General features: G+C 43.7%; 1 protein-coding gene across 1 annotated transcript in view; it reads left to right on the forward strand.

The window, feature by feature from the left end:
• The first annotated feature begins 509 nt into the window (after positions 1-509).
• Positions 510-21,045, forward strand: part of si:dkeyp-23e4.3 (rho GTPase-activating protein 7) — a 106,326-nt gene continuing 85,790 nt past the window's right edge. The window contains exon 1 of the mRNA XM_038975870.1: positions 510-724. Within this exon, the coding sequence (XP_038831798.1) occupies positions 610-724 (115 nt within the window). The 5' untranslated portion in view covers positions 510-609. The remainder of the gene's footprint in view (positions 725-21,045) is intronic.

Below are 21,045 nucleotides of genomic sequence, written 5' to 3' on the forward strand. Positions count from 1 at the left end.
CACTGAGTTTGAAAAGGTTTCATGCAGCAATCATATGTTTGTTGTCTTTATGTTATTTGTGTTGCCATGGTATTATTTATCTGCTATATGGCCAGTTATTTTAAAAGCACCAACAACTTCCTCTTTTAACTCCTCTAATGAAAACAAGAAAGGAGTGAGGGGAGAATACTCTGTCTTTTTCCCTTTCCTATGGTTTAATTTACCGTCCCTAACTTAATATTTATCTTTGTCTAAGAGAGGAATGAGTATGTTCATTAATTGTGGCAGTTCCGACACTAATCTGCCTTTGTGTGTGTGGGGGGAGATGGAGGGAGGAGGGTGGTCTTAACCCATGTTGGATGCTATTTCCATTTCAGGATGGCCTGACCCTAGCTGAGGGGGGAAAGTTTTTTTACTCCCTCTCTCTCTCACTGGAGGAGGAGGAGGAGGGTGTTCACAAATTACATGCAGACTTTCTGCATCAAGTGTCAGCCCTGCAAGAGGAACTTCTCTCCTCCCTCAGAGCGTTCTCTCAGCCTGGTGAACTTCTTCACCCTGATGGACCCAAAGAGGAGTGAGTGACTAGCGGAGGTGCAGAAGTTTTTCAGGGGGGAACAGGACACATGGAATATGGCTCACACTGTGAAAACCCCACTGCGGAGGTCCTTCAGTGAGCATGTGAAAGTCTCCACCAACAAGGCTTGGGATGTATTCTGGAAGAGTGCGAGGGAGAAAAGGCTTTGGGGTAAGTGTTGGACTTGACTGTACTTTCACACATTGACCAATTGTTTTGAGTGTGTGGCCACACACACTGCTCTAATGGCTTGTTGACTCAAACTTTGGGCGGGATTCAATCCGTATCGCAGAAGAAACGTGGAAGATCCGCGTTATAGCTTGAATGATATATAAAGGCAATCGTCCCACGTTCGTGCCGAATGCCTTCACGTTAAAAGCTGCATATGTTGGCTCAAACGAAATGACCTTTACATTTTAGAGCAGAACTTCCACTATACTTCCGTGATACAGATTGAATCCAGCCCTTTAAGTAGTAATGGATCTTCTGGCTTCACTGTTGTATTTACGCATCAATCAATAGTTACATTGACTTGACAGTGTCTGTCTAACCCATAAATCCCTTATCAAATAATCTTCGCTCTCACCAACACTGGCAATCTCCACACTCCACTCACCTCACAGCTGTATCATGTTAAACCTCTCAGTGTTTCACGCTCCAATCCCAATCCTACATACCATTGAGGTATTTTCCCATGATTGTGTGTCAATCAAAACATGATGTGGAATAATACTAATGAAAAAAACCTCCTGTGTAGCTAGTGCCCTGCAGAGGGGTCAGTGGCCCATGGCCTCTGGTGGGCTGTCAGTGGGGGGAGCTGTCACCGGAGTAGGAGCTTCATGGTTCTCATACAGAGACATGCTGAGATGACCTGGATTCCTCTGTGGGCTTTATGAATTTCAGTGCTTGTGCGTTACGAGTGTGTGCCATGTGTCCATTCGTTATGCTTTCACTCACACGTGCACACATACAACGCTTCAGCATAGTCTTATGAGCTATACGTTGCTTTTCAACACATGCAGATATGCACGCATGCATGCATATGAATGTGCACACACACGCAAAGCTGTCATTCAAATTCACATCAGTTTCAGCTGTGTGGTGTCATCTCTGAGGTGTCATTGAACTCAAATCCTATGCATCTGATGCCAACAAATGTCTCTTCAGGCTGAGAGATCATATCAGAAAACCAGCTGTGTGTTCATATTGCGGTCCTCTCAACATGTGTGTTGGATTAATGACCCCACATAGTGACGTTGGTTAGTTGAGCTCAACCATTGGCTGGGGGTAATTGCACAATGCTAGCTAGCTGTGGCGGTGTGCATATCATTAGGGAACTTGGAATGGCACAGGCACTAGGAAGAGGCTTCCTGCCAGCTCTAACGGGAAAAAGGCCCCCCAAGAGACCTTATGAGCAAAGCTCTTTCTCTCCCTCCATGTTTCTCTATTTCCCTCTCTCTTTCACACTCTTTCTCACTAATTCCTGCATGCATATGATGTTTTATTTATTGCACTCGTCTCTCTCGCTCTCTCTCTCTCTCTGCTCTACTGCAGTGTACATCTCACAAGGAGGAGCCTCTGTCCGTCATACATCACAAACCTGTCCTAATATTTACACCCACACTAAAGAATCATAACTCTGGTCAAATATGGTGTTCCATTCAAATGCCGCAATGCTCATCCAAACAGCACCTCTGCCAGATGTAGTCTATAAACAGCACCTCTGCCAGATGTAGTCTATAAACAGCACCTCTGCCAGATGTAGTCTATAAACAGCACCTCTGCCAGATGTAGTCTATAAACAGCACCTCTGCCAGATGTAGTCTATAAACAGCACCTCTGCCAGATGTAGTCTATAAACAGCACCTCTGCCAGATGTAGTCTATAAACAGCACCTCTGCCAGATGTAGTCTATAAACAGCACCTCTGCCAGATGTAGTCTATAAACAGCACCTCTGCCAGATGTAGTCTATAAACAGCACCTCTGCCAGATGTAGTCTATAAACAGCACCTCTGCCAGATGTAGTCTATAAACAGCACCTCTGCCAGATGTAGTCTATAAACAGAACCTCTGCCAGATGTAGTCTACAAACAGCACCTCTGCCAGATGAAGTCTATAAACAGCACCTCTGCCAGATGTAGTCTATAAACAGCACCTCTGCCAGTCAAATGTGATACTGCAAGCGAGGCGTGCGTCATTCCACTGAGTCGCCACAGAGCTTCTCAAAAGCCAGAGCCAAAGAAAATAGCATGGAACAGCGGAAGAGAGGAGCAGGCCTCGCAGGGCTCTGAAGTAAACATCTGGCTGTGGGAAGGCAGGGCTGGATGGTGGATGGGGATGTTTGAGGCCATGTGCTTTATCTGCTTTCTGTCAGAGAGGCAGAAGGACGTGGATGGGAGTGGAAGGGGTGGGGGTGGGGGGGGGGGGGGGGGGGGTGATGGCCAGCTGGAAAAGCACAGAGCTGGAAGTTTCAGAGAACACCACAGTACATCCACAGTCGGAGTTTACATACACCTCAGCTAAATACATTTAAACTCAGTATTTCACAATTCCTGACATTTAATCCGATTTAAAAATACCCTGTCTTAGGTCAGTTAGGATCACCACTTTATTTTAAGAATGTGAAATGTCAGATTAATAGTAGAGAGAATTATTTATTTCAGCTTTTATTTCTTTCATCACATTCCCAGTGGGTCAGAAGTTTACATACCCTCAATTAGTATTTGGTAGCAATGCCGTTAAATTGTTTAACTTGGGTCAAACGTTTCGGGAAGCCTTCCACAAGCTTCCCACAATAAGTTGGGTGAATTTTGGCCCATTCCCCTTGACAAAGCTGGTGTAACTGAGTCAGATTTGTAGGCCTCCTTGCTCGCACACACTTTTTCAGTTCTGCCCACAAATTTTCTATGGGATTGAGGTCAGGGCTTTGTGATGGCCACTCCAATACCTTGACTTTGTTGTCCTTAAGCCATTTTGCCACAACTTTGGGAGTATAATTGGGGTCATTGTCCATTTGGAAGACCCATTTGCGACCAAGCTTTAACAACCTGACTGATGTCTTTAGAGGTTGCTTCAATATATCCACATAATTTTCTGTCCTCATGATGTCATCTATTTTGTGAAGTGCACCAATCCCTCCTGCAGCAAAGCACCCCCACAACATAATGCTGCCACCCCCGTGCTTTACGGTTGGGATGGTGTTCTTCGGCTTGCAAGCCTCCCCATTTCTCCTCCAAACATAACGATGGTCATTATGGCCAAACAGTTCTATTTTTGTTTCATCAGACCAGAGGACATTTCTCCAAAATGTACGATCTTTGTCCCCATGTGCAGTTGCAAACCGTAGTCTGGCTTTTTTATGGCGGTTTTGGAGCAGTGGTTTCTTTCCTTGCTGAGCGGCTGTTCAGAGTATGGCGATATAGGACTCATTTTACTGTGGATATCAATACTTTTGTACCTGTTTACTCCAGCATCTTCACAAGGTCCTTTGCTGTTGTTCTGGGATTGATTTGCACTTTTCGCACCAAAGTACGTTCATCTCTAGGAAACAGAACGCGTCTCCTTTCTGAGCGGTATGACGGCTGCATGGTCCCATGGTGTTTATACTTGCGTACTATTGTTTGTACAGATGAACGTGGTATCTTCAGGTGTTTGGAAATTGCTCCCAAGGATGAACCAGACTTGTGGAGGTCTAAAAATGAAATTCTGAGGTCTTGGCTGATTTATTTTGATTTTCCCATGATGTCAAGCAAAGAGGCACTGAGTTTGAAGGTAGGCCTTGAAATACATCCACAGATACACCTCCAAATGACTCAGGCTAATTGACATCATTTATCAGAACCTTCTAAAGCCATGACATCATTTTCTGGAATTATCCAAGCTGTTTAAAGGCACAGTCAAATTAGTGTATGTAATCTTCTGGCCCACTGGAATTGTGATACAGTGAATTATTAGTGAAATAATCTGTCTGTAAACAATTGTTGGAATTGCACAAAGTAGATGTCCTAACCGACTTGCCAAAACTATAGTTTGTTACCTTTACTTAACACCCATCCCGGATCCGGGAGCATCCTCATCAGTAAAAGCTGACTAGCATAGCCTAGCATAGCGCCACAAGTAAATAATAGCATATAAATATCATGACATCACAAGTCCAATACAGCAAATGAAAGAAACATCTTGTGAATCCAGCCATCATTTCCTATTTTTAAAATGTTTTACAGCGCAAACACAATATGTATTTCTATTAGCTAACCACAATAGCCAAAGACTCAACCGCATATTTTCACAATTTTTCTACCGCATAGGTAGCTATCACAAACCCGACCAAATAGAGATATAATTAGTCACTAACCAAGAAACAACTTCATCAGATGACAGTCTTATAACATGTTATACAATAAATTTATGTTTTGTTCGAAAATGTGCATATTTGAGGTATAAATCATAGTTTTACATTGCAGCTACCATCAAAAATATCACCAAAGCAGCCAGAATAATTACAGAGAGCAACGTGAAATACCTAAATACTCATCATAAAACATTTATGAAAAATACATGGTGTACAGCAAATGAAAGATAAACATCTTGTGAATCCAGCCAATATTTCAGATTTTTTAAGTGTTTTACAGCGAAAACACAATATAGCATTATATTAGCTTACCACAATAGCCAAAAACACAATATAGCATTATATTAGCTTACCACAATAGCCAAACACACAAACGCATTTATTCACCGCATAGATAGCATTCGCAAAAACCAGCAAAAGGTATTAAAATAATCACTAACCTTGACCAACTTCATCAGATGACAGTCTTATAACATCAGGTTATACAATACACTTATGTTTTGTTTGAAAATGTGCATATTTAGAGCTGCAAACCGTGGTTATACATTGTGAATATGTAGCATCGATTCACCAGAATGTCCGGAGCTAGTTTGGACACTCACCTAATCTGACCAAAGAACTCATCATAAACTTTACATAAAAATACTTGTTGTATGGCAAATGAAAGATACACTGGTTCTTAATGCAACCGCCGTGTTAGATTTTTAAAAATAACTTTCCCATAACAAACAGCTTGCGTTATTGCAAGACAGCGCCCGCCAAAACGGCAGAGAATAGGAATAAGATTTTCCACAGAAATACAAAATAACATCATAAATTGTTCTTACTTTTGTTGAGCTTCCATCAGAATCTTGTACAAGGAGTCCTAGGTCGAGGATAAATCGTTGTTTGGTTTTAGAATGTCCTTTTCTCCTGTCGAATTCGTGCCACAATGCTAGCCAATGTTGATGACGTTCCCAGTTTCTCTCGACGCAAAGAACGGAAAACTCCAAAAGTCCCATTTTAAACGTTGAATAAACTGATGAAACTCGGTTGAAAAAACCTACTTTATGATGTTTTTCTAATATGTATCAAATAAAAACAGAGCCGGAGATATTAGCCGTGTATACCGAACGCTTATCATAAGACAATATGGAGGTGCTTCCCGCGCCTAGGTAGAGAAAGGAAATTCTGGACACGTCATTCCAAGAGCTCTTGTTCGACCTCAGATCAAGCTAGACACCCCATTCCACCTTCCACTGTCTGTTGACATCTAGTGGAAGGCGTATGAAGTGCATGCATATCGATAAATATTAGGCAATTGAATAGGCAGGCCATGAAACAGAGCCTCGTTTTCAGATTTTTCACTTCCTGTCTGGAAGTTTGCTGCAAAATGAGTTCTGTTTTACTCACAGATATAATTCAAACAGTTTTAGAAACTTGAGAGTGTTTTCTATCCAATAGTAATAATAATATGCATATTGTACGATCTAGAATAGAGTACGAGGCAGTTTAATTTGGGCACGATTTTTTCCAAAGTGAAAACAGCGCCCCCCTATTGACAAGAAGTGTTAACAAGAAATTTGTGGAGTGGTTGAAAAATGAGTTTTAATGACTCCAACCTAAGTGTATGTAAACTTCCCGACTTCAACTGTATCTTTCTGTTACTGTATCTCGCACATTCCTCTTTTTTCGCTCGGTCCATCTCTTTTTCAGTCTCTTTATTTTTTGGCTTCTTATTTCCTCTCTCAGTTTCTCACCATCAAAATGATAAACTTGGATTAGCTAACACAACGTGCCATTGGAACACAGGAGTGATGGTTGCTGATAATAGGCTTCTATACGCCTATGTAGATATTCCACAGAATATCTGCCGTTTCCAGCTACAATAGTCATTTACAACATTAACAATTTGTACACTGTATTTCTGATCAATTTTATGTTATTTTAATGGACAAAAAATTTGCTTTTCTTTCAAAAACAAGGACATTTCTAAGTGACCCCAAACTTTTGAACGGTAGTGTACGTCCACTGTTTCTTGAAATGATTAGCACAGCTGTTCACAAAGGTTAATTTGGAAGGGATGTAAATACTGCACACATTTTGCTTTTATTAAAAAAGGTAAGGATGCCACCCAGTGTTCTCACTATTGCCCTCTATCTTTGGTAAACACATATATTCAACTGTTTTCTAAAATTCTGTCATTCCGTCTCGAAACTTACTTAACGAAATTGGTACATCCGGACCAAAACATGTTTGTTAAAAAACAACTATCTTCAGATAACCTCTGAAGTTTATTACATATCTTACTTGCTTCATCAGAAATTAAAGCTCCTTGGTCAGTTCTGTCTCTCAATGCAGAAAAAGCTTTTGATTGACTAGAATGCATAGGAGGTTGGTGGCACCTTAATTGGGGAGGACGGGCTAGTGGTAATGGCTGGAGTGGAATTAGTGGAATGGTATCAAACACATGGTTTGATGCCATTCCATATTCTCCGTTCCAGCCATTATTATGAGCCGTCCTCCCCTCAGCAGCCTCCACTGCTTGAATGGTCATATCTTTGGTTGGTTTATGAACATGTGGGACTTGGCTCCAATTTCATTAATATGATTAAAATACTGTATGCCACTCCCTCAGCCATAGTAATAACAGGCAATACCTGATCTGTTCTGTTCAGAATAACTAGAAGTATCAGGCAAAGTGATCCTATCAAACCTCTGCTGTTTTTATTATCTATGGAGCCCCTGGCCCAGGCAAATTACACCAATATCTCTCAATTCTACGAATCACGTCATCTCATTATATGCCGAAGATATCTTACTTTATCTAGACAATTTACCGTATCTCAATCCCTCCCAAAAGCTTTGAAGATCATACACAAATGTAGCTTCATCTCAAGTTAGAAAATAAATCTAACCATATCTTCCCTGCTGCCACTCAAGACCTCAATGGAGGACTCCATCTGTACTTATGTAATCCCAATTGTTCCCCATTTTAAATATTTGGGAATAGATATATTTCCTTCCTTAGACAGAACCATTTCCAGAAATGTTTACAGAACGCTCAAATCAATTCAATCCGACCTCAGTAAATGGACTAATTTCCAAGTTGCTTTAACCGGAAGAATATCTATTGTGAAAATGAATATATTGCCATGGCTGAATTTTTGTAGTTCAATGTTTCCCTTGTCTCCCCCTTCTGGGTATTGAGATAAAATCCATAGTGCAGTTTCAAAATGTATATTGGAAGATTAGCGAGCCCGGATAAAATTAACAAACTTGCAAAGAGGGAAAGACGTAGGAGGACTATCCGTACCAAACTTTAAATTGTATTTCCAGGCACAAGCATTTCATTCCATCCTGAATAGATTTAGACATGATTCTTCCAGCCCCTAGCTGAGTGTAGACAGAAATACGGTGTCTCCTATTGCCCTGGAAGAGTGGTCTTCACTGATATATCCCTTTACATCTAAAAGTCTAAGCCATTGGGGGGTACAAAAAAAGACAGTCAAAAGATAAATCATAAGGAATAAGGTTTTGAAGTCTCTGTCCTATATCTATGAGAAATATTAAAGCTTAGGACATTTTTTTGACACATATTTAACCAGTTATTTTTGTTGGCACATCCTTCCATTAGTTTGTATGGGTTACCTTCAGACGAGTCTCCTGTGACACTCGTAGAGCAAAACGGGTCGTAGAGCAAAATGGAGAACACCATCGTGTTCAGGAGAGACATTAGTTTATGGGCCTGTTTCGGAAGCCACAGACGTTTTCGTGAGAAGATCAATTTTCGGGATGTCTCGTGGTCTGACAAACACTACTGTAGCTCGGCCACCTTCGACCGCAGATGCCGAAGGGCAACATAGGCGGATGCGGTGGATTGAGACGCAGTCCATGCAAAAAAATATATATATATCTAGCTTATACTGACAGATTTTGATGGGGATTTTTTTATTATGTTCCTTAGATTGATCACATGTGCGTCAATAGACTCTTAAGGATTAAACAATGTAAACTACGCTTTGGTCCTATTATTGCTCACACAAATTTTTTTTTATGTAACTGGTAATCAAAATGGCATGCCCATACTCCAATATTTCACAATAATGTCTTACGATCTGGAGGGCAGCCTTTTGCATCCCCCCAATGGTCCAAATGTGGAATCCGTATCCTTGCGATATCATGGACAATTTGAGAACATTCCAAGATTTGAACAGCACATATACAGTACCAGTCAAAAGTTTGGACACACCTACTCATTCAAGGGTTTTTCTTTATTTTTTACTATTTTCTACATTGTAGAATAATAGTGAAGACATCAACACTATGAAATAACACATATGGAATCCTGTAATAACCAAAAAAGTGTTAAATCTTCAAAGTAGCCACCCTTTGCCTTGATGACAGATTTGCACACTTTTGGCATTCTCTCAACCAGCATCACCTGGAATGTTTTTCTAACAGTCTTGAAGGAGTTCCCACATATGCTGAGCACTTGTTGGCTGCTTTTCCTTGACTCTGCAGTCCAACTCATCCCAAACCATCTCAATTGGGTTGATGGCGGGTGATTGTGGAGGCCAGATCATCTGATGCAGCACTCCATCACTCTCCTTGGTCAAATAGCACTTACACAGCCTGCAGGTGTGTTGGGTCATTTTCCTGTTCAAAAACAGATTATAGTTCCACTAAGCGCAAACCAGATGGGATGGCATATCTCTGCAAAATGCTTTGGTAGCCATGCTGGTTAAGTGTGCCTTGAATTCTAAATAAATCACTGACAACGTAACCAGCAAAGCACCCCCACACCATCACTCCTCCTCTTCCATGCTTCACGGTGGGAACCACACATGCGGAGATCATCTGTTCACCTACTCTGCGTCTCACAAAGACACGGCAGATTTCCACCCGTCTAATGTCCGTTGCTTGTGTTTCTTGGCCCAAGCAAGTCTCTTCTTCTTATTGGTGTCCTTTAGTAGTGTTTTTTTTAGGCAATTCGACCATGAAGGCCTGATTCACACAGTCTCCTCTGAACAGTTGATGTTGAGATGTGTCTGTTACTTGAACTCTGTGAAGCATTTATTTGGGCTGCAATTTCTGAGGCTGGTAACTCTAATGAACTTATCCTCTGCAGCAGAGGTAACTTTGGTTCTACCTTTCCTGAGGTGGTCCTCATGAGAGCCAGTTTCATCATAGCGCTTGATGGTTTTTGCTACTGCACTTGTAGAAACTTTCAAAGTTCTTGAAATGTTCTGTATTGACTGACCTTTATGTCTTAAAGTAATGATGGACTGCCATTTTTCTTTGCTTATTTGAGCTGTTCTTGCCATAATATGGACTTGGTCTTTTACCAAATAGGGCTATCTTCTGTATACCACCTCTACCTTGTAACAACACAACTGATTGGCTCAAACGCATTAAGAAGGAAAGAAATTCCACAAATTAACTTTTAACAAGGCACACCTGTTAATTGAAATGCATTCCAGGTGACTACCTCATGAAGCTGGTTGAGAGAATTCCAAGAGTCTGCAAAGCTGTCATCGAGGCAAAGGGTGGCTACTTTGAAGAATCTCAAATATAAAATATATTTTGATTTGTTTAACACTTTTTTTGGTTACTACAGGATTCCATATGTATTATTTCATAGTTTTCATGACTTCACTTGTATTCTGCAATGTATAAAATAGTTTAAATAAAATAAGAAAACCCCTTGAATGAGTAGGTGTGTCCAAACTTTTGACTGTTACTGTACATTACCAGGCAATTCCTTTTTTTCTATATTTACAACTTAGGTCAGCTAAACTGGCCTATGGAGTCCCTTGGGAACACAACCACCAAACCATCCAATGATGGGAAAAAAATTATCTGGGCTCCCAAAAGGACTGATCTCCATAATACGTATATTAACAACTTTTGGAAAGCTCATATTCTGAGCTAGTCATTAATAAAGTAGGGTCCACATATCTAAGTGAATCTTAACAACCTTTTAACTGGAACAAAATATGGAAAAATATGACCTTGGCATCTTTTAATGCTAACCATTAACTTCACAGACTGTATTTAACACCATTGAAAACTTTTACGATGAAATTAGCTCCAACTCCCAACTGTTCACTGTGTCCCCTAAATCAAGTAGGCACATTCCTTCATATGATGTGGGAGTGCTTCTGGGACAAATTGTCACGTTCCTGACCTGTTTTCCTTTTTCTTGTGTTTATTTAGTTGGTCAGGGTGTGAGTTGGGTGGGTTTGTCTATGTTTGATTTTCTATGTTGGGATGTTTGTTCGGCCGGGTATGATTCTCAATCAGAGACAGCTGTCAATCGTTGTCCCTGATTGAGAATCATACTTAGGCAGCCTGGGTTTCACGTGTGTTTTGTGGGTGTTTGTCTTCCGTGTAGTCGTTGTGCCACACGGGACTGTTTGTCGGTTTGATTTTCTATTTGTTATCTTGCTTCATATAGTGTTCAGTTCGATGCTAATAAATTATGGACACTAACCACTCTGCGTATTGGTCCGATCCTTCTCGCCTCTCCTCGTCCGAGGAGGAGGCATTAGACAGCCGTATCAGAAACACCCACCACCAAAGGACCAAGCGGAGTGGAGAAGGGTGGCAACAGCAGCGGAAAAAAACCCAGGACTCCTGGACTTGGGAAGAGATTCTGGACGGCAAAGGACCCTGGGCTCAGCCAGGGGAATATCGCCGTCCCAAGGCGGAGTTGGAGGCAGCGAAGGCAGAGAGGCGCTGGTATGAGGAGGCAGCGCGGCGACGCGGTTGGGAGCCCGAGAGTCAGACCCAAAAATTTCTTGGGGGGGGGGGGCACACGCGGGGTGTGGCACACGCGGGGTGTGGCAAAGCCGGGTAGGATACCTGAGCCAACTCCCCGTGCTTACCGTGGAGTGAGAGGGCGTCGTACTGGTCAGACACCGTGTTATGTGGTAAAGCGCACGGTGTCCCCAGTACGCGTGCTTAGCCCAGTGCGGGCTATTCCACCTCGCCGCACTGGGAGGGCTAGGTTGGGCATGAAGCCGGCCCAACATATCTGGCCTCCAGTACGTCTCCTCGGGCCGGCGTACATGGCACCAGCCTTACAGATGGTGTCCCCGGTTCGCCAGCATAGCCCAGTGCGGGCTATTCCACCTCGCCGCACTGGCAGGGCTACGGGGACCATTCAACCTGGTAGGGTTGGGGAGGCTCGGTGCTCAAGAGCGCGTGTCCTCCTTCACGGTCCGGTATACCCGGTGCCACCTCCACGTACCACTCCTCCGGTGGCAGCCCCCCGCACCAGGCTGTCTCTCCGGGTTCTCTCTCCAGCTGCTCCCACCTGTCCAGCGCTGTCAGAGCCTTCCTCCTCTCCAGCGCAGCCAGTGTCTGAACTGCCTGCCTTCCCAGCGCTGTCTGAACTGCCTGCCTTCCCAGCGCTGTCTGAACTGTCTGCCTGCCCAGCGCTGTCTGAACTGTCTGCCTGCCCAGCGCTGTCCGTCTGTCCCGAGCCGTCAGAGCTGCTCGTCTGTCCTGAGCCTTCAGAGCCGTCCGCCAGACAGGAGCCGCTAGAGCCGTCCGCCAGACAGGAGCCGCTAGAGCCGTCCGCCAGACAGGAGCCGCTAGAGCCGTCCGCCAGACAGGAGCCGCTAGAGCCGTCCGCCAGACAGGAGCCGCTAGAGCCGTCCGCCAGACAGGAGCCGCTAGAGCCGTCCGCCAGACAGGATCCGCCAGAGCCGTCCAGACAGGACCAGCCAGAGCCGTCCAGCCAGGACCAGCCAGAGCCGTCCAGCCAGGACCAGCCAGAGCCGTCCAGCCAGGACCAGCCAGAGCCGTCCAGCCAGGACCAGCCAGAGCCGTCCAGCCAGGACCAGCCAGAGCCGTCCAGCCAGGATCCGCCAGAGCCGTCCAGCCAGGATCCGCCAGAGTCGTCCAGCCAGGATCCGCCAGAGCCGTCCAGCCAGGATCCGCCAGAGCCGTCCAGCCAGGATCCGCCAGAGCCGTCCAGCCAGGATCCGCCAGAGCCAGCCAGCCAGGATTCGCCCCTCAGTCCGGTGCTGCCCCTCAGTCCGGTGCTGCCCCTCAGTCCGGAGCTGCCCCTCAGTCCGGAGCTGCCCCTCAGTCCGGAGCTGCCCCTCAGTCCGGTGCTGCCCTTTGGTATAGTGGGATTGACATGGAGGGTGGCCATTGGGAGGAGGCCACGGAAGCGGGGTTTGACTATGGTGGGGTGGGGACCACGACCAGCGCCAGAGCCGCCACCGTGGACAGACGCCCACCCAGACCCTCCCCTAGAGTTTATGCTGGTGCGCCCGGAGTTCGCACCTTAAGGGGGGGAGGGTTATGTCACGTTCCTGACCTGTTTTCCTTTTTCTTGTGTTTATTTAGTTGATCAGGGCGTGAGTTGGGTGGGTTTGTCTATGTTTGATTTTCTATGTTGGGATGTTTGTGTTCGGCCGGGTATGATTCTCAATCAGAGACAGCTGTCAATCGTTGTCCCTGATTGAGAATCAGACTTAGGCAGCCTGGGTTTCACGTGTGTTTTGTGGTTGTTTGTCTTCCGTGTAGTCGTTGTGCCACACGGGACTGTTTGTCGGTTTGATTTTCTATTTGTTATCTTGCTTCATATAGTGTTCAGTTCGATGCTAATAAATTATGGACACTAACCACTCCGCGTATTGGTCCGATCCTTCTCGCCTCTCCTCGTCCGAGGAGGAGGCATTAGACAGCCGTAACACAAATGTTAAATGCTTCTGGGACAAAGTTACAAAATTAATTTAGATGTGCATAAATGTAAATATTGAATGCGTTGCATCTACTATGATAACTCCTTGAATCTCTCAGTCATACAAAGACGATTACTACTGCCAGGCAGTACTGTCACAAACAAGATGTTGACTCTTAGATGGCAATCACACCACTCTCTCCCAATTCGCCAGTGGATACAGTCATTTTTTGAAATTATAACAATAGAATTATCGACAATCTCAGTGGGGGGGATGGACGGAAACATGTCGGGCTAGGGGGAATGGGATGGGGAGTTGGGGGTGTAGGCCCACCTCTTTCCCCCCCTTTTTTTTACAGCCTTACGGTTACATGCAGTATAAACTGTGTACATTGACATGAATATTGTACTTGTATACTTGTAACCCCCAACCCCCAACCCCCCAAAATACAAAGCAAAAAAACTATTGGAGATGATACGAAACACCAATTTTCTGCCGATCCTTCACTTAGTTTTTAGGCTCAGAAAACTTGGGGGGGGGGGGGGGGGGGGGGCAGGCAAAGACCCGCCAGTTGGGGAACCCTGACCTACAGTGTAAGCATGACACTTCATTTAGAGTAAACTTTACTTTTCTTAGTGCTGATGCTGTTACGCTGTTCTCAGTGTAAGAAATATCACACTAGTGTTACAGTAAATCATTTTGGGTATTGTTTCAACACTGTATGGTGTAAAGCCTTATTTGCATTTTTCCCAGGGTGCCTTTTCTTTTTGAGTGAATTGTAGAGTTACCACACATGACTCTATTTGTTAGTGACAGAGACATGGTATTGCTTTTTTTCCTTTTAAAGGCCTGTGGTTTTATAACAAGTGAGTACCTAGAGGAATGCCATAATTAAAATGTAACTATATTCCAGTACAATACATATATCAGATGGCCTAGTTTTACTATAACACAGATGGGACTGTTTTACTCTTCAACGTGTAAAAAACTAAATCTGGTTATTAACACCAACACCGGGGGTTATTTTTTGTATACCACTGAGTGTTACTTTCACTCTTACAGAGTGAATTGAACTCCTGAATCAACACTAGAAATGTTACACTGAAAAATCAACACTGGCCAATTTGTTGTGCAGTGTATAGTATCTATGGCAGGCTCCAGATCTCCAGTCTTTTCCCCTCTCTGAGCTGCCTGCCCGCCTGCCTCATCAGCAGTATTACCTCACTCTGAGAACCAGGGCCATGTGCTCCACCTGTCATTGCCTCCCTGTGCTCAAATGAAATACTCAGGGGGTAGTAAGTGTATGTGGGTGGGTGGGGGTGGGGGGGGGTTGCATATCTCGGTGTGTGTAGCATATGAAATACTCAAAGGTACTGAGGTGTGTGTATGGGGGTTGGGGAGAGAAGTGTAAGGTGTGTAGTATATAGGAGAGAGAGGAAGAAGTGGGAGTGTGTGTAAGGGGGGTCCAAGGGTTCTTGTTCTGATGCAGAGCAGGCCTGTTTGAGCTGAAGGATTACAGTGAGAAAGACTTACCAGATGGGGCAATGCAGAAAAAAACTGCTTGAAAAAAAGTAAAGGAAGGGGAGTCAGATTACAAGTTTCTGTTGGCTTTAACAACAGCAAAGAGAATATGTGAAAAATCTATGACCTACTTAGAGATAGGTTCTCCACCGCCTTCTTTTGGAGACCATTAATATTTTAGAGTTTAGGGCTTCCTTCCAAATCATTTTATCAGATATTGTTTGATATCAATACATTTGATCTGGATAAAATGCCTCTTATTCAAACCACTTCAAGCAAAAACATCTGTCACAAGTATTCTCACAGACAGTCTGAAAATGGTTAATCTCTCTGGGCTTTTCCAATAGAATTAGAGTTGCCCAATACTTTGAAGTGCTCTAAGGAAGTTTTGTACACAGCTCTTATTAAATTTACAGCAGAAATGTTAGGTTCAGAACAGCTATTCTGATTCGTGTCTTTGCCTGGCCACATTTTAACTTGGTCTCCAGATCTGTTTGCATTCTAACCCTATCCTCTGTCATACATTGTTCGCTCAACCATGGTTAGCCATATACACATTCTAGACTCCATAATAACTGTCCCTGATCAGTCCCTGATGAAGTACTATTAGCCAACTCTGTACAATACCATGCATTTGTCTTGATAACAATTATAACTGTATCATAACTGTACCTAGTCTTTGCATGAATAGCCAACCGTGTAAAGCCAGGTCTCAAGATCTGCCCTTACTGACCCATGGTGAGAGAGTAGCCGTAAATCATCTATGCTGTTGAGTTAATGGCCTCGGCCCAGAATGAACACACACACACTCACAACACACACAGATTATATATGAGGATGTGACTGCCTTCATGCCACAGTTGACCTCTGGACACATGTAAATCTATTAGTATGATGCCATGTGTAAATCTGTTAGTTTAATGAGCTATTTACTATGTTTAACGGGTGTGTGGGACAGCTTGGTATATGGCGAACAGAACGACTGTTCATTTAATTAAAAGTAATAATGTAACAGTATTGCTTCCGTCCCTCTTCTCACCGAACCCTGGGACTCGAACCAGAGACCCTCTGAACATATCGACAACTGCCTCCCACGAAGCATCATTAACTATCACTCCACAAAAGCCAGGGCCCTTGCAGAGGGCAAGGGAAACAACTACTTCCAGGTCTTACAACGAGTGACGTCACTGATTGAAACGCCACTAATCAAATCAAAGTTTATTTGTCACTTGCGCCGAATACAACAGGTGTAGACCTTACCGTGAAATGCTTACTTACAGGCTCTAACCAACAGTGCAATGTCTAAGTGAAAAAAAGGTATAAGGTGAACAATAGATAAGTAAAGAAATAAAAACAACACTAAAAAAGACAGTGAAAATAACAGTAGCAAGGCGATATACAGTAGCGAGGCTATAACAGTAGCAAGGCTACAGTTGAAGACGGAAGTTTACATACACCTTAGCCAAATACATTTAAACTCAGATTTTCACAAGTCCTGACATTTAATCCTAGTAAAAATTCCCTGTCTTGAGTCAGTTAGGATCACCACTTTATTTTAAGAATGTGAAATGTCAGAATAATAGTAGAGAGAATGATTTATTTCAGCTTTTATTTCTTTCATCATATTCCCAGTGGGTCCGAAGTTTACATACACTCAATTAGTATTTGGTAGCATTGCCTTTAAATTGTTTAACTTGGGTCAAACGTGTCGGGTAGCCTTCCACAAGCTTCAAACAATAAGTGGGTGAATTTTGGCCCATTCCTCCTGACAGAGCTGGTGTAACTGAGTCAGGTTTGTAGGCCTCCTTGCTCTCACACACTTTTTCAGTTCTGCCCACAAATTTACTGTAGGGTTGAGGTCAGGGCTTTGTGATGGCCACTCCAATACCTTGACTTTGTTGTCCTTAAGATATTTTGCACAACTTTGGAAGTATGCATGTAGTCATTGTCCATTTGGAAGACCCATTTGCAACCAAGTTTTAACTTCCTGACTGATGTCTTGAGATGTTGCTTGAATATATCCACATCATTTTCATTCCTCATGAAGACATCTATTTTGTGAAGTGCACCAGTCCCTACTGCAGCTAAGCACCCCCACAAAATGATGTTGCCACCCCCGTGCGTCACGGTTGGATTGGTGTTCTTTGGCTTGCAAGCCTCCCCCTTTCTCCTCCAAACATAACAATTATGGCCAGACAGTTCTATTTTTGTTTCATCAGACCAGAGGACATTTCTCAAAAAAGTACGATCTTTGTCCCCATGTGCAGTTGCAAACTGTAGTCTGGATTTTTTTATGGCGGTTTTGGAGCAGTGGCTTCTTCCTTGCTGAGCGGCCTTTCAGGTTATGTTGATATAGGACTCATTTCACTGTGGATATAGATATTTTGTACCTGTTTCCTCCAGCATCTTCACAAGACCCTTTGCTGTTGTTCTGGGATTGATTTGCACTTTTCCCACCTAAGTATGTTCATCTCTAAGAGACAGAACTCGTCTCCTTCCTGAGCGGTATGACGGCTGCGTGGTTCCATGATGTTGATACTTGCATACTATTGTTTGTACAGATGAACGTGGTACCTTCAGGAATTTGGAAATTGCTCGCAAGGAAGAACCAGACTTGTGGAGGTCTACAATTTTTTTTCTGAGGTCTTGGCTGATTTCTTTAGATTTTCCCATGATGTCAAGCAAAGAGGCACTGAGTTTGAAGGTAGGCCTTGAAATACATCCACAGGTACACCTCCAATTAACTCAAATGATGTCAATTAGCCTATCAGAACATTCTAAAACCATGACGTCATTTTCTGGAATTTTCCAAGCTGTTTAAAGGCACAGTCAACTTAGTGTATGTAAACTTCTGACCTACTGGAATTGTGATACAGTGGATTATAAGTGAAATAATGTATAATGTCTGTAAACAATTGTTGGAAAATGTACTTGTGTCATACACATAGTAGATGTCCTAACCAACTTGCAAAAACTATAGTTTGTTAACAAGAAATTTGTGGAGTAGTTGAAAAATGAATTTTAATGACTCCAACCTAAGTGTATGTGAACTTCTGACTTCAACTGTATATAAAGGCACCGGTTGGTAGGGCTTGAGGTAGTATGTACATGAATGTATAACTAAAGTGACTATGCATATATGATAAACAGAAAGTAGCAGCAGCGTAAAGGAGGGGTTGGGGGGGCACACAATGCAAATAGTCCGGGTAGCCATTTGATTACCTGTTCAGGAGTCTTATGGCTTGGGGGTAAAAACTGTTGAGAAGCCTTTTTGTCCTAGACTTGGCACTTCGGTACCGCTTGCCATGCGGTAGTAGAGAGAACAGTCTATGACTGGGGAAGCTGGGGTCTTTGACAATTTTTAGGGCCTTCATCTGACACCGCCTGGTGTAGAGGTCCTGGATGACAGGCCACTTAGCCCCAATGATGTACTGGACCGTACGCACTACCCTCTGTAGTGCCTTGTGGTCGGAGGCTGAGCAGTTGCCGTACCAGGCAGTGATGCAACCAGTCAGGATGCTCTCGATGTTGCAGCTGTAGAACCTTTTGAGGATCTGAGGACCCATGCCATCTTTTTAGTTTCCTGAGGGGGAATAGGCATTGTCGTGCCCTCTTCACGACTGTCTTGGTGTGTTTGGACCACTCTAGTTTGTTGGTGATGTGGACACCATGGACACCAAGGAAGCTCTCAACCTGCTCCACTACAGCCCCGTCGATGAGAATGGGGTGCGTGCTCGGTCCTCCTTTTCCTGTAGTCCACAATCATTACCTTACTCTTGGTTACTGTAGTATCCTTAAAGGCTTCTTAGAATTACGACTCATGAGACTTACGTACGGTTTAGTCTTTAATTGTAACTTAGATTTTACATTATCTTATGCACCTGGCTTAAAACTCCCTGAAGCTTTCTTAATCATGGTAATATAGGCAGACATAGGAAATAGCTACGGATAGCGGAAAGCAAACCCGTCTTGAGTCAATACTACCATCTATTGGTAAACATAATATACCAGGTTACTACATTCCCCCCCTTTAAAGCTAATAACCCAATTTAATTCCTTTCTGAGCTATGCTATATTCTTATTTACATTTTTTCAAAAATGATCTCCTTTAGGATCTGAAAAAGTCTGGCGGACGTCTCTCTCTAATAGAGCGTCTCAGAGGTGGTGTAGCTGGTGCCACCAGATCTTCACCCCTTGATGGTGAAACAAAGTCCTTTTTTGTGGAGACTTCACAGGAGGAGGTCGTCCCGGACTGGTGGTCTCAGGAAGTTGAGCATTGTTGGTCTCAGGTGGTTTGTCCAACTGCAACTCTGGGGAACGTTCCAATGTCCTGTCCTGCTCGTTTAAGAATTGATCCAGATCTCCGGATGGAACTGGAATTCGAGCTCGGATCTGATCCACGTGTCTCCTTAGTCTTTGTCCACTTCCGATGATCACAGTATAAGATACTGGTCCTGAGCAATCCTCAATGGTAGCTGGAATCCATTTAGGACCAAACCCATAGTTTCTTGTATAGACATCATCTCCAGGTGAGAAACTTCTGAGTTTGGCTCGGGTGTCATGATTACATTTTTGATTCCATTGCTTTTGTTGTATTTTCATTTTCAGGTCTGGTCTGATGAGGTCCAAGGTTGACCTTAACCTCCTTGACATCAACATTTCTGCAGGTGACAACCCAGTCGTAGCTTGAGGAGTAATCCTGTAGCTAAACAAGAATCTTGACACCTTTGTTTCAATGCTGGGCCCTTGCATCTTCCTCATCCCCTCCTTCAAGGTCTGAACTGCACGTTCTGCTAATCCGTTTGAAGATGGGTGAAAAGGGGCCGACGTTACATGCTGAATTCCATTTTGTTTCATGAAACTTGTGAATTCAGTGCTTGTAAAACAAGTAGCATTGTCACTAACCAACATTTGAGGCAATCCCATAACACTGAAGCTTTGTCTCAACTTCTCAATCGTAGCGTACGATGTTGACGTGTTCATGGGGTAAACATCCATCCACTTTGAATGAGAATCAATCAGCACAAGGAACATTTTTCCTAGGAAAGGTCCAGCGTAGTCCACATGTAATCGTGTCCATGGTTTTTCTGGCCATTCCCAAGGATGTAATGGCGCGGTGGGTGGTGACTTCCTGTTACTCTGACAATCTTCACACCGGCTAACCTCATTTTCCACATCGTGGTCCATCTTTGGCCACCAGACATATGACCTCGCTAGGCCTTTCATTCTCGACATACCTGGATGCGACTGATGCAACAACTTCAGTAGCAATCCCCGCCCTTGTGGTGGGATAACTACTCTTGAACCCCACAGAACACATCCATCTCGAACACTCAATGCCAAGCGGCGAGTGTAGTAAGGCATGATCTGAGGCTCTGTCACTGTAGGCCATCCTTTCAGGATAAATTCATGCACTTGTGATAACGTCACATCCTTTGAAGTCCATTGCCTGATTTGTGCTGTGTTCACTGGTGCATCATCCAACACGTCGATCATCAAAACCTGGTCATTTGCTTCTTCCTGACTGATGATTTCTGGAACAGGCAGCCTACTCAGAGCATCAGCATTCCCATGGTATCTACCTGGTTTGTAAATGATTCTGTACTCGTAGGCCCTGAGCCACACATTCTAACGTTGAACTCTTGGAGAGACCATTTGTGGTACTGGCTTTTGTTCATGGAACAGCGAGATCAGAGGTTTATGATCCGTCACAATAGTGAATGTTCTCCCGTACAAGTACTTGTGGAATCTCTGTATTCCGAATATGACAGCCAGTCCTTCCTTGTCCAGCTGAGAGTACTTTTTCTCCGCTGGCGACAACGTTCTTGACATAAACCCGATAGGTTTCTCTGCACCATTCTCCATCCGGTGGGATAGCACCGCCCCCACACCATACGCTGAGGCATCACACGATAAGATAAGATCTCTGTCTGCTGAG

This window comes from Salvelinus namaycush, chromosome 3 (assembly GCF_016432855.1).
Source record: "Salvelinus namaycush isolate Seneca chromosome 3, SaNama_1.0, whole genome shotgun sequence".
NCBI classification, from domain to species: Eukaryota; Metazoa; Chordata; class Actinopteri; order Salmoniformes; family Salmonidae; genus Salvelinus; species Salvelinus namaycush.